Source organism: Entelurus aequoreus, linkage group LG21, assembly GCF_033978785.1.
Source record: "Entelurus aequoreus isolate RoL-2023_Sb linkage group LG21, RoL_Eaeq_v1.1, whole genome shotgun sequence".
NCBI classification, from domain to species: domain Eukaryota; kingdom Metazoa; phylum Chordata; class Actinopteri; order Syngnathiformes; family Syngnathidae; genus Entelurus; species Entelurus aequoreus.
Window position 1 is genome coordinate 24,566,212 of NC_084751.1, and position 13,319 is coordinate 24,579,530.

General features: G+C 41.3%; 1 protein-coding gene across 3 annotated transcripts in view; it reads right to left on the minus strand.

Moving 5' to 3' along the window:
• csgalnact1a (chondroitin sulfate N-acetylgalactosaminyltransferase 1a) overlaps nucleotides 1–13,319 on the minus strand; it is a 93,383-nt gene that overhangs the window by 51,878 nt on the left and 28,186 nt on the right. For all 3 annotated transcript variants that reach the window (XM_062031238.1, XM_062031237.1, XM_062031236.1), the window contains one exon: nucleotides 5,449–6,634. In XM_062031238.1, the coding sequence (XP_061887222.1) occupies nucleotides 5,449–6,217 (769 nt within the window). In that variant the 5' untranslated portion in view covers nucleotides 6,218–6,634. The remainder of the gene's footprint in view (nucleotides 1–5,448; nucleotides 6,635–13,319) is intronic.

Here is a 13,319-nt window from a genome sequence, read left to right on the forward strand (position 1 = left end):
TTGCACTTTTTATCTGAAAAACAAAGACCCAGTCCACTGGACCTTTACCTCGTTCACAACTACATAGCTAGTTAGGGCAAGGAGCTATGTCACGATTTGTTGCGTCACATTAGCATCCCGCTTAGAACAAATAGTTTTAAAAATATAGAAAATTGGGAAATTCTGCCTATTCCTTCGCCCAAAAACAAGATTTCAATTTTTTTTTTTAGTTTGACTTTTTATCCAAATGACAGATCCAGTCCACTGGAATTTTACCTTGTTCGCAACTAAATAGCAAATCTAGGTCGTGAAGTTGTATTTGTCATGATTCAGCACGTCACGCTAAATATAAAGATTCATTGTTATTTTTTTCCACTTATCTGAAGTGCGATTACTGCTACTTGATAACATTTTTTTAAACACGAACAGCAAGTAAATGGCTATCAAATATGTTTATAGATGAATAATTGTAAGCACTACAGAGTTTTAGAGCCATATCCTCCTGACAACCAGTGTCCTCTGCAGCGGACATTTGTAAACAATTCAGAAGACAATTGCCCTGTTACAGTGCAGCCGGAAAGTATTTACAGTGCTTCACTTTTTCCACATCGTTATGTTACAGCCTTATTCCAAATTGGAATAAATTCATTCATGTCTTTAACATTTTACAGACAATAACTTATAATGACAATCTGAAAAGTGTTTTTAAAATTTTGCAAATTTATTGAAATTAAAAAACTAAAAAAAAAAATCACATGTACAGTCGTGGTCAAAAGTTTACATACACTTGTAGAGAACATAATGTCATGGCTGTCTTGAGTTTCCAATCATTTCTACAACTCTTATTTTTTTGTGATAGAATGATTGGAGCACATACTTGTTGGTCACAAAAAACATTCATGAAGTTTGGTTCTTTTATGAATTTATTATGGGTCTACTGAAAATGTGACCAAATCTGCTGGGTCAAAAGTATACATACAGCAATGTTAATATTTGGTTACATGTCCCTTGGCAAGTTTCACTGCAATAAGGCGCTTTTGGTAGCCACCCACAAGCTTCGGGTTGAATTTTTGACCACTCCTCTTGACAAAATTGGTGCGCTTCAGCTAAATTTGTTGGTTTTCTGACATGGATTTGTTTCTTCAGCATTGTCCACACGTTTAAGTCAGGACTTTGGGAAGGCCATTCTAAAACCTTAATTCTAGCCTGATTTAGCCATTCCTTTACCACTTTTAACTTGTGTTTGGGTCATTGTTCTGTTGGAACACCCAACTGCGCCCAAGACCCAACCTCTGGGCTGATGATTTTAGGTTGTCCTGAAAAATTTCGAGGTAATCCTCCTTTTTCATTGTCCTATTTAAAGCACCAGTTCCATTGGCAGCAAAACAGGCCCAGAGCATAATACTACCACCACCATGCTTGACGGTATGAATGGTGTTCCTGGGATTAAAGGCCTCACCTTTTCTCCTCCAAACATATTGCTGGGTATTGTGGCCAAACAGCTCAATTTTTGTTTCATCTGACATCACATGGACAAAGATAAGACCTTCTGGAGGAAAGTTCTATGGTCAACCTTTTCACATTGTCATTATGGGTTATTGTCTGTAGAATTTTGAGAACAAAAATGTTATTATTTTGGAATGAGGCTGTAACATAACATGTGGAAAACATGTGACTGAATACATTTTGTGAATGAATACATTCACAAAACCGACACAAAAACATGACTTTTCTTTTCAAGGAGAAGCATGTATCTCCACACGGCAACAATTACTGTACTTTTAGCATCGCTGTCCGTTGGTATTGTATAGGGGTTCAACATGAAGGGAAACATACTGAAGGGATACTCAGGGCAGGAATGGAGAAGCATAGAGGAAGTCGCTGTGAAGAATGAGGAAGAACGCTCACTAATGAGCCGAACTACATTCTTCAAAGCACACTTGGATATGAGACTAAAGCAGGGAATATCCAAGTCTGATAGCCACCACGTCAATATGCTTTGATTTGGTAAATAAATTGACCAAATTAGACAAATTATTCTCTTCTTGTCCCTGCTTTTCTGTCAAAAACTGCGGTGCAAGTTTTCCTCCAAATCGATGACCATTAAAGGACACCGACTGCAACATGTGAGCACCAGGGAGTCTCATCCTGACCTAACAAGGCTTCAGTTTATGTGAAAACACACAATCTCACACACTTACTTCCCCACATCGCTCAAGATCACAGTCACTCGTATGAGGTCACAAAAGGCGTTTATCACTTTTTGGCTACCGTCACACACTTTAAAGATGGTCATTTTCACCACACATAGTATATAGTACGCACGCACGCACATGCACACTGGGATAATCTGCAGTGTGAAAAGAAGCTCCCGCTGTGGATGAGGAGCAGCTGTGTCCATTTCCTGCCGTTGTGGTCAAAGCAGGACAAATCAGTAGGATATCCTGATGCACGACACAACACACACACACACACACACACACACACACACACACACACACACACACACACACACACACACACACACACACACACCCACACACACACACACACACACACACACACGTGACAAACTTTCCAAGGATTCATGCAAAAACAGCCGCGGTTGGCAGTGATTTTCCTTATCTCAAATGTACGATATTTAGACTATATCTATTTCTCTGCACTTCCACAGTAATTTGGCTTTGATTTGACTGCACAACATTATTTGTGTCGTTTTGTGCTAATACACATGAGTGTATTCGAGATCTGATGTGTTTTTTTCAGGGCCGATTCTGATTATTAGTAGGCAAGGAGGCCGATAACCAATTGTAATTTAAATTTAACTAAACAAGGATAGTACACTTCAGTAAAGAGCTGGATAAGGCTTTAGGTTGTTTTTTCCAAACTATTTTTTAGGAAATGTCGAACATAGTGTTTTATGCTGTGCTAATGTTGTGGCAGCACTGTGACACAGGGGTTAGTGCATGTGCCTCACAATACGAAGGTCCTGGGTTCGATCCCCGGGCTTGGAGTCTTTCTGTGTGGAGTTTGCATGTTCTCACCGTGACTGCGTGGGTTCCCTCCGGGTACTCCGGCTTCCTCCCACCTCCAAACACATGCATAGGTTGATTGGCAACACTAAATTGGCCCTAGTGTGTGAATGTGAGTGTGAATGTAGTCTGTCTATCTGTGTTGGCCCTGTGATGAGGGGGCGACTTGTCGAGGGTGTACCCCGCCTTCCGCCCGAATGCAGCTGGGATAGGCTCCAGCACCCCCCGTGACCCCGAAAGGGACAAGCGGTAGAAAATGGATCGATGGATGGATAATGTTGTGGTTGATTTAGCACGGCAGCGCAACACTAGTTATTACTACTAACTTACTCTCTACTTATCACATTTTTTTCATACTAAATACTGTTATCATATGCAAATATATTGTATCTGCTGATGTATTTCAGTTGTAGTTATAAAAAACTAAACAAAAAAAAAGGCTGATAACAATAAAAAAAAGAAGGCTGATATACATGTCAAAATGTGTGTATGTCCTCAATCACCGTATTTCGCATTGATGGGGTCGATCTGGTCTTTTTTTTGGTACATACTAAACGTGATTCATAGCAGATTTGTAGCCACATATTAACGAGGCTTGTGTTAGATCGCTTGGAAATATGTATCTTGAACCATGAAGTGTAAAACCACTAAAATGTGTAAAAAAAAAAAAATCCAAAACATACAGTAATTACCGAAATATAAGACAAGTCTGATTATAAGACAACCCCTCTTTTTCAAGATCAGTTTTTGGAAATATATGTTTTAAAACAAAAAAATGCAAATACATTTTAAATAATATTTTGAACATCAGTGAAAAAACTGGTACATTGCAATAAAAAAGGAGCTATAGGGCCTTTCCTGGTCCCATGAAAAGGGATTTTAAGGAAAATATTTTGTGGACTTTTGTGACGGCACTGGCAGTCGCTCACCAACTGCCATAATGACCCGAATATAAGAAGAGCCTGAAATTTATATAAAACAAATATAAGAAGACCCCTCAAGACATCCATTCATCAATTTTCTACCGCTTGTCCCTTTTGGGGTCGCATTGGGTGCTGGAGCCTATCTCAGCTGCATTCGGGCAGAAGGTGTAGTACACCCAGGACAAGTCGCCACCTCATCACAGGGCCAACACAGATAGACAGACAACATTCACACTCACATTCACACACTAGGGCCAATTTAGTGTTGCCAATCGCCCAGCGGCATGTATGTTTTTGGAAATCCAATGAAACACAATGTTTGAAATCAGTGCAATTACAACTGGGGTTGATTATATGTTCATAATTTATAGTTACTCGACAGTCGTTTGACAACTCAGCTTCATTGATCACCAATATCTTAAAATTAGCATCATAACTCCTGTTTTACCATCTTGCCTAATAACCTCTTAGATACTTTTTTAAACTTTTTATAGAGGAAAAGTCTAAAAACCCTGAACACCTCAACTCGATGTAAAATTCTCACTAGCGGTTAACATCCAACCACAGTGCTAAGCCACTTTTAAGTCAGCCTACATGGCGGAAAATAACTAAAATTCTTAGATGTATCATTATCACTGGAAGATGAGGAATAGCTAATCATGCTACACTAACACACCGTAGGAGGATATGCTAACCGTTAACAGCTATGCTAGCGCTGTTAGTTGTAAACATAGGTGGGAGGATCGATACAAACAAATAAACAGTAATAATAACTAGTATAGTACTGTAGCAATATATGGGTGATACTAGTATTTAAGCCAATATTTTTTATTTAAACTAAATCTTTCGATGTTTTGTGTTTTGTTTACAAACTCAGGAAATAAGTCCTAGGTCACAGGACGACTTTAAGGGCAAAAACTAAAGGATTTAAAATAAATCAAAGCCAATAATAGGAAATCATTTGAATATTTAGCTGATATAGTTCCAACGCCATCCTGTGTTTTTGTCTGATTAAAAATGTGATCAAAAATTGCATACATCAGCCGCCAAATTACGTTTTGAAATTGTTCTATTATCATTTATATGCCAAATAATATATTGTGATGTATATCGTTATCGCAGGAAGCTACAATATATATCGCGATATAGATTTTATGCCTTATGTCCATCCTTAATATCTTATACTATCGGGTTAAGCTCTGCTTCTTCCTACTCCTTTTGGAAGATGTTGAAAAGAGAAACTGGAAATTGTGATGTATCATGTTGTATGCTTGCATGTTCGAAATAAACTCAAACTCAAACTCAACATAGTGTATTTTTCAGTGCAGTTTGGTCTTCATGTAAAGTGTTTGTTTACTAATTAGCATTGCGTGTATCAACCAAATCCCAGCGCTACCTGTTGCTTTGGCATGCACTCGACAGCCTGTAAGTATTTATAAATAAAAAGCGACACATCTTTATTTTTTGATGCAGTGATGAAGTTAAAAATACTGCAGTCTGATTAACGTTCTCACCTTCAATGAAGTCAGACGGCACATAGACTTTGCTACTTTTGCCGTCCTGCTGAGCCAATGGAGCGTTGAGGCTGTGCAGAGCCGTCTCCAGCACCTCTCCCAGCTCGTTTCTCTTGTCCTTCCTCACAGGCTTCTCCTTGGGCTCACGACTTAGCCCCATCTCCAGCTGGTAGACCCATTGCAGCGTGAAGCTCTCAAAGGGGACCGCCGAGTACTCGCTTGGAAACCTGGCTCCTGTCGTCACTTCGGCTTTGGAAAGCTGGCTTTTGAGAAAGTCCTGGAGGTCCGTTTGCTGACTTTTGGCCCCCTGAGCATCTCCAAGACCACCTCCTTGAATACCGTGCCCCTCTGGGGACCCCGCGGCCCTTTTCAAACTATCTTGAACACCTCTTATCTGCTGGCTGCGCTCCTGCAAAGCCTCTTTCAGCTGAGCAATCTGCTTCTTTAGGGAAGAGATATGGAGGCGATATTGCTCCTCGCGTTCTTGCAGGAGTGCTTGGTAGGACTGGACCGCAGGGGGTCCCCCGCTTTGCGCGGAGCCAACTCGTCCTGTGCCTGCAACTCCTGCTCTAACCGCGGGCCTTGTACCTCCCAGCTGGTTCGGGCTGGCGTGGGGTAAGGCGTGACTCCGCTGAGGGTCATCTGAGTGCAAGGGACGGCAGGTCATCGCATAGAGGAGCGACAAGGAGCAGCAGAGGAGCACGAGCACTCCCCCTACACGAGACACCCAGGCGAGTAGTCCACGCCGCAACATGGTTGCGTCTTGCATTAAAAGTCACCTCTCGGATTGAAATACAAAACTCATGTAACCTCACACACTCCGGCCACAGCGATAAGAGTCCATATGCGATTAAGTTCCATTGCCGTGCCACTTATCAGTGTGAGGTCATTATAAACCACCCTCTGCTGACTTGGTTACGTTCTTTGGGAAAGTCAATAAAAGAGGCAGCAAGAATGCACTTTTTTCCCACTCTGTTGGTCCACTTAGCGCCATAGTCTGTTGGAAGACTGTGACACAGACGCCGTTACATCATCCATCCCTCCGAAGTGACTCATGTGCTCCCACAGCTAGCCCCTCATGACACCCTCTTCCTGCATGGAGATGATTCAGGGAACGTCTGGAGATCTCTGGCCGGGATGATGCATGCGGCTGCAATGCTACCTTGCACAAGGTGGTCTCTTCAAGCTGTGGAGAAAAAGTGATATAACTTTTATCACAACCATTTCCTTTACTGTAGCAGATCAGTGTTAGTCATTTCATTTAAAAGCGTATCAAATCAGCAGGCACTACTCTGACATGTTAGTTTCGGAAAGTGTTTTGGCGCCAAACTAAAGCATTCCTCTGAGTCTTCTAATCCTGGACAAAAATGTTGCCACATTAGTGAGAAGAGAGAAATATCAGGTACAAAGTAAAAGTGGGCCATGTCTTCACAAAACTTTTAAAAGCTTTTAAAAAGGGAGCATTTGCATCATTTATACAGGATGGGTGCTAGTGGACAGAATAATATTTTTAAAACAGGGGTAGGTGGGTATCTTGCACCCACACTTCCTGTCTGAGTGATGACCCTGCACAAATAATGAAGGAATGGATGATGCAAGACATACAAAAATAAATAATTTGACCTAGTTTGGAATAAGACGCCTATCCAGTATCAACATTAAAAATCATCTATGGTGCCCACGCTAATGCTTTGTGTTCTCGCTCAAATTCAATTGAAAATCATGTACTGTACTTGAGGATGTAAATGTGAGTGATTGTCTACCTGTGTTGGCCCTGCGATGAGGTGGCGACTTGTTTGTCCAGGGAAGAACATACATGGGAAATTTTTTGAAGCGAGAAGACTCGCTTTCAAAGCTGTAAAATCAGCTTCATTGTTTTTCATGTTTTATGATAGAGATGCATCAAAAATCAATTTATAAGCGACTTGTTGTAATTAAACGTATTAAAGTACCAGTGGATTGGAAAAACAAGGTGACTTAATATGCTTAATTGTGTTTCATTGCATCCATTAAACCATATTCAATTGTATTTACAATCCGCAAAGTATGTAAACATATCACTAAATGGCTCAAACTCAGTCAGCTATTTTGAATATTCCGATCCGAACTTATTGGGTAATTTACGTAGACTGACGTCACTGTAGTAACGCTTCTGCACTCTGACCATAGTATCAGATCAGTCTTACTGGAAATACGCAAAAATTAGAGACAGATGTGCTGTCTATCATTCACAATTCTTATATAAGACATGAGCACATATGTTTTTCTTGTTTTATGCATTCTAAATCGTAAATAAATAAATAAATAAATAAAAAGTCAGCTAATAATGTAGTCAATGGAGGCTCTCTATTTCACCCACAAAACCCTCTAAATAACCACCTAAAACCTGCCAACAATACTTGTTATACATATTGTGACCTTTTTAAACAGATTTTCTGTTTGAAGCTCGACAACACGCAGCAAAACACGCTCGATGACACAGCAAAAACACAAAATCAACACGTAGGGCATAATTTTTTGCAAACTTTTATCAATTTTGACGACGCTGATTTTGGAACAAGGACTGAAGCGCAACGCCAGTCGCAAAGCCTGCAAGTCAGCTACCCGGTGGCTAGGCTAACAGCTGATTGGTAGTGTTACGTAGCAGCAGCATGCCGCTGAAGAAGGTAATGTCAACTGAAGAGGGACGCAAACTTAAAAACACCATTGAGTTTTTGGCCTAAGAGCTGTCTGCAGTTAAACAGCAGCAGAAAGGTCTCCTGGGACTGTTGGAAGAAGTGAAGTTTCTCAGGATCCAGAACACCGAGAAGGACCGGCGTCCGGTGGAGCCGGAGATCAACGATGTAATTGTGACTGGGCTTCGCATTAAACCCCGATCATACACCCGGGCGGTGACCACTGACAAGGCGGTGGAGCCCGGTGAGCAGGATGACAGATCGGCAGAGAAACAGGTGGCTGCCTTCCTCCACTCAAATGGGATTGACCCGTATTTAAACAACATAGAGGCTTGTCACCTTGTGCACCGTAAAAGTGACGAAATACATCAGCCGTTATCATGAGATTTACAAACAGAAAATACAAGTCGGCACTGTTGAAGCAGGGAAGGAAGCTTAAAGGAACAAATGTATTCATTAACGAGCACATCACAACACACAACTTCGACACTGCAAGAAAAGCACGCATTCTGAAAAAACAAGGGACACACATGGACAAGCAATTGTAAAGTACTAATCAGGCTGAATGGAACTCCGGAGCAAGCAACAACTGTTGGCATTAGGAACATGGAGGAGCTGGACAGGTACCAGTAAGCACCATGAACCGGATTGTAAGGTATGATCCAGGGCCAGGATTAAAGGCCTCACCTTTTCTCCTCCAAACATATTGCTGGGTATTGCGCCAAACAGCTAAATTTTTGTTTCATTTGACCACAGAACTTTCTTCCAGAAGGTCTTATCTTTGTCCATGTGATGTCAGATGAAACAAAAATTTAGTTTGGCCACAGTACTCAGCAATATGTTTGGAGGAGAAAATGTGAGGCCTTTAATCCCAGGAACACCAAGCCTACATGGTGGTGGTAGTATTGTGCTCTGGGCCTGTTTTGCTTCCAATGGAACTGGTGCTTTACAGAGAGTAAATGGGACAATGAAAAAGGAGGATTACCTCCAAATTCTTCAGGACAACCTAAAATCATCAGCCCGGAGGTTGGGTCTTGAGCGGGCATGGGTGTTCCAACAGGACAATGACCCCAAACACATGTCAAAAGTGGTAAATGAATGGCTAAATCAAGCTACAATTAAGGTTTTAGATTGGCCTTCCCAAAGTCCTGACTTAAATGTGTGGACAACGCTGAAGAAACAAGTCCATGTCAGAAAACCAACAAATTTAGCTGAACTGCACTAATTTTGTCAAGAGGAGTGGTCAAAAATCAACCAGAAGCTTGCCAGAAGCTTGTGGATGGCTACCAAAAGCGCCTTATTGCAATGAAACTTGCCAAGGGACATGTAACCAAATATTAACATTGCTGTATGTATACTTTTGACCCAGCAGATTTGGTCACATTTTCAGTAGACCCATAATGAATTCATAAAAGAACCAAACTTCATGAAAGTTTTTTGTGACCAACAAGTACCGGTATGTGCTCCAATTACGCTATCACAAAAAAATAAGAGTTGTAGAAATTATTGGAAACTCAAGACAGCCATGCTATGTCCTTCACAAGTGTATATATATATATATATATATATATAGCCCAGCCCCCAGGCACATTTTTTTAACCCAATGCGGCCTCCGGGTCAAAAAGTTTGGGAACCCCTGCTCTTGTCAGTCTTTAGGGATGTAAGCATAACTTTTAAAAAGTGCCAAATAATTTTCAGTGTAGGTTTTTAGCAGATAATATACTAACATTACTATCATTGAAAATGTTTTGTAGAGTTCGATAACATGGATGCAAAGAACTCAGAAAAAGGTTTCCCATTTGGCAGCTTGAAGCTGTAGCCCCACGCCCTACGGTAATATACCCACTGGTGTTGTACTTGTGAACTATGTTTACAATCAATTTATTCCATCCATTTTCTACCGCTTGTCCCGTTCGGGGTCGCGGGGGTACTGGAGCCTATCTCAGCTGCATTCGGGCGGAAGGCGGAGTACACCCTGGACAAGTCGCCACCTCATCGCAGATGTTTACAATCCGTCACGTCAAAAATATACGCTTTCGCTGGCTACTAATAAATACTCTCGATCTACAACTGATTCGGAACAAAGTGTTCGTTTGGATTGTAATCTTTGAAATATGATTAGCAGCAAAGTGGATAGCCGTCAACATTGTGGCTCTGACAGCGAACGAAGGCGACAACAAGTAAATGGTAAATGGGTTATACTTGTATAGCGCTTTTCTACCTTTAAGGTACTCAAAGCGCTTTGACACTATTACCACATTCACACACACATTCACAAACACATTCACACACTGATGGCGAGAGCTGGTTGGTGGTAGCGGGGGTGTATTTTGTAGCGCCCCGGAAGAGTTAGTACTGCAAACGGTTCTGGGTATTTGTTCTGTTGTGTTTATGTTGTGTTACGGTCCGGATGTTCACCCGAAATGTGTTTGTCATTCTTGTTTGGTGTGGATTCACAGTGTGGCGTATATTTCTAACAGTGTTAAAGTTGTTTATACGGTCACCCTCAGTGTAACGTGTATCGCTGTTGATCAAGTGTGCGTTGCATTCACGTGTGTGTGCGTACAGAAGCCGCACATATCTTCTGACTGGACCGGCACGTTGTTAGAATGGATGAAAAGCAGACGTGACGACAGCTCGTAGAGGACGTTAGAGGCAATGCCTTTAAGGCACACCCACAAGACTGTGGTCCGGGTGGACTACGAGATATAATGACTGATGAACACCTTCGTTCGATAATGAAGGTTGCCTCAGCTCAAAGCCTGAGCCCCGACATTAATGAACTAGCATCCAAGAAAAGATGCCAGGTATCTGGCTTGGGCACATCAGATTAGATTAGTGTGTTGCAAACTGAGCAGTTTAAAGTCCTGAATGGTTGGTTTATTCATTGTTATTTTTCAAATTTATTAGCCTGTGGAAAAAGTTAATGTTGATATTTACCTCAGAAGGCTGCAAATAGAAAAGAGGCATTACATTTTTATTTAAATTGTATTTGATATGCCATTGATATTTTTTTAATTATTATTATTATTATTTCAAACTCGATTTTGCATGTCACTATAAAGTTATATAAGCCTTTCTTGTTCAATATTCAATGCAAAACTTGTTTGGGTCCCTATTAAAAGGTTAATTTGTTCAACCTTGGCCCGCGGCTTTGTTCAGTTTTAAAGTTTGGCCCACTCTGTATTTGAGTTTGACACCCCTGATGTAAATAATGTGGAATCATGTGATCACAACACCCATGTAGACATTAATCAAAGATGGACAGAGGCACTGAAGTGCATTGCAATGTGCTAAAGTCTGTCACAAGTGAGAATAAATGTTTTTTTTTGGAAGGAAGGGGGTCTATTTGAGTTACTCTATGTCTCTGTAAATGTATCTCTGTGTATCGCTCTCCCCACACAGTCGTCTCTTTGACAGCTCTGCCTGAAGCCGTGTACACTAGTGAAAGGATTAGTCTATAGAGGGAGTGAATACTGGACTGTGCTCCGACTGACGGCTGAGTTGGAGGGCGAGATGAGGCGCCTCTCCAGCCGGACCTACGCTGACGACCTGGGAGATGTTTGAGCAGCGGTAGGTTAGAGGCAGAATGAGAATGAGTTATCCATATTTACTTTTTGCAAAAGTTATCCAAGAAGAGTACAACACTGCAGCATCCATAGCTAAGGCACAGAATATGTTATAGCTAACGCTAGCAACTACTACAAAGAGTAGCTGATACTATTTGGAAGGGTTCTTTAAGAAATTATTTTGTCTCAATGGGACCACGGAAAACCATCTCAATAAAAAAGTGGAATCAGGTTTACAACTTAAATGTATGGTGCCTCTCTAAAACAAAAAACTTCGATACATCCTCTCATATCTTAGTTCCACCAGACTTAACTTCTGCTCTGTCCCACAGCCTCAAGTATACAGTCATGGTCAAAAGTTTATATACACTTGAAAGAACATAATATCATGACTGTCTTGAGTTTCCAATAATTTCTACAACTCTTATTTTTTTGTGATAGAGTGATTGGAGCACATACTTGTTTGTCACAAAAAACATTCATGAAGTTTGGTTCTTTTATGAATTTATTATGGGTCTACTGAAAAAACAGCACTACATATGCCGTTTGTTGGGACACTAATAACAGTATTAGTTTTTTTAAAGGCCTACTGAAACCCACTACTACCGACCACGCAGTCTGATAGTTTATATATCAATGATGAAATCTTAACATTGCAACACATGCCAATACGGCCGGGTTAGATTAGTAAAGTGCAATTTGAAATTTCCTGCGATATATCCTGCTGAAAACGTCTCGGTATGATTACGTTTGCGCGTGACGTCACGGATTGTAGCGGACATTTTGGGACAGCATTGTGGCCAGCTATTAAGTCGTCTGTTTTCATCGCAAAATTCCACAGTATTCTGGACATCTGTGTTGGTGAATCTTTTGCAATTTTTTAAATGAACAATGGAGATAGCAAAGAAGAAAGTTGTAGGTGGGAAGCGGTGTATTAGCGACCGGCTGCAGCAACACAAACACGTAGCGGCTACGTCGTAGCCGGTGTTTCATTGTTTACATTCCCGAAATATGACAGTCAAGCTTTACCATTGGCCTGTGGAGAACTGGGACAACAGAAACTCTTACCAGGAGGACTTTGAGTTGGATACACATTGGCCTGTGGAGAACTGGGACAACAGAGACTCTTACCAGGAGGACTTTGAGTTGGATACGCGCTACCGTGAGTACGCAGCTGCGGCTTCCAAACATTTGATTGCTTGCCCGTACGTGCGTGCAGCTATGTGCATGTCACGAACATAACTTTGGGGAAATATATGTGCTGTATGAACTTTGCGGAGGTGAACGGTACTTTGGGCTGTGGGATTGAGTGTGTTGTGCAGGTGTTTGATTTGTATTGGCGGGTTATATGGACGGGAGGGGGGGGGGGTGTTTGTTATGCGGTATTCATTTGTGGCATATTAAATATAAGCCTGGTTGTGTTGTGGCTAATAGAGTATATATATATGTCTTGTGTTTATTTACTGTTTTACTCAGGTCCCACCCGCCTCTCACAGCATCTTCCCTATCTGAATCGCTTCCACTGCCCTCTAGTCCTTCACTCTCACTTTCCTCATCCACAAATCTTTCATCCTCGCTCAAATTAATGGGGAAATCGTCGCTTTCTCGGTCTGAATCGCTCTTGCTG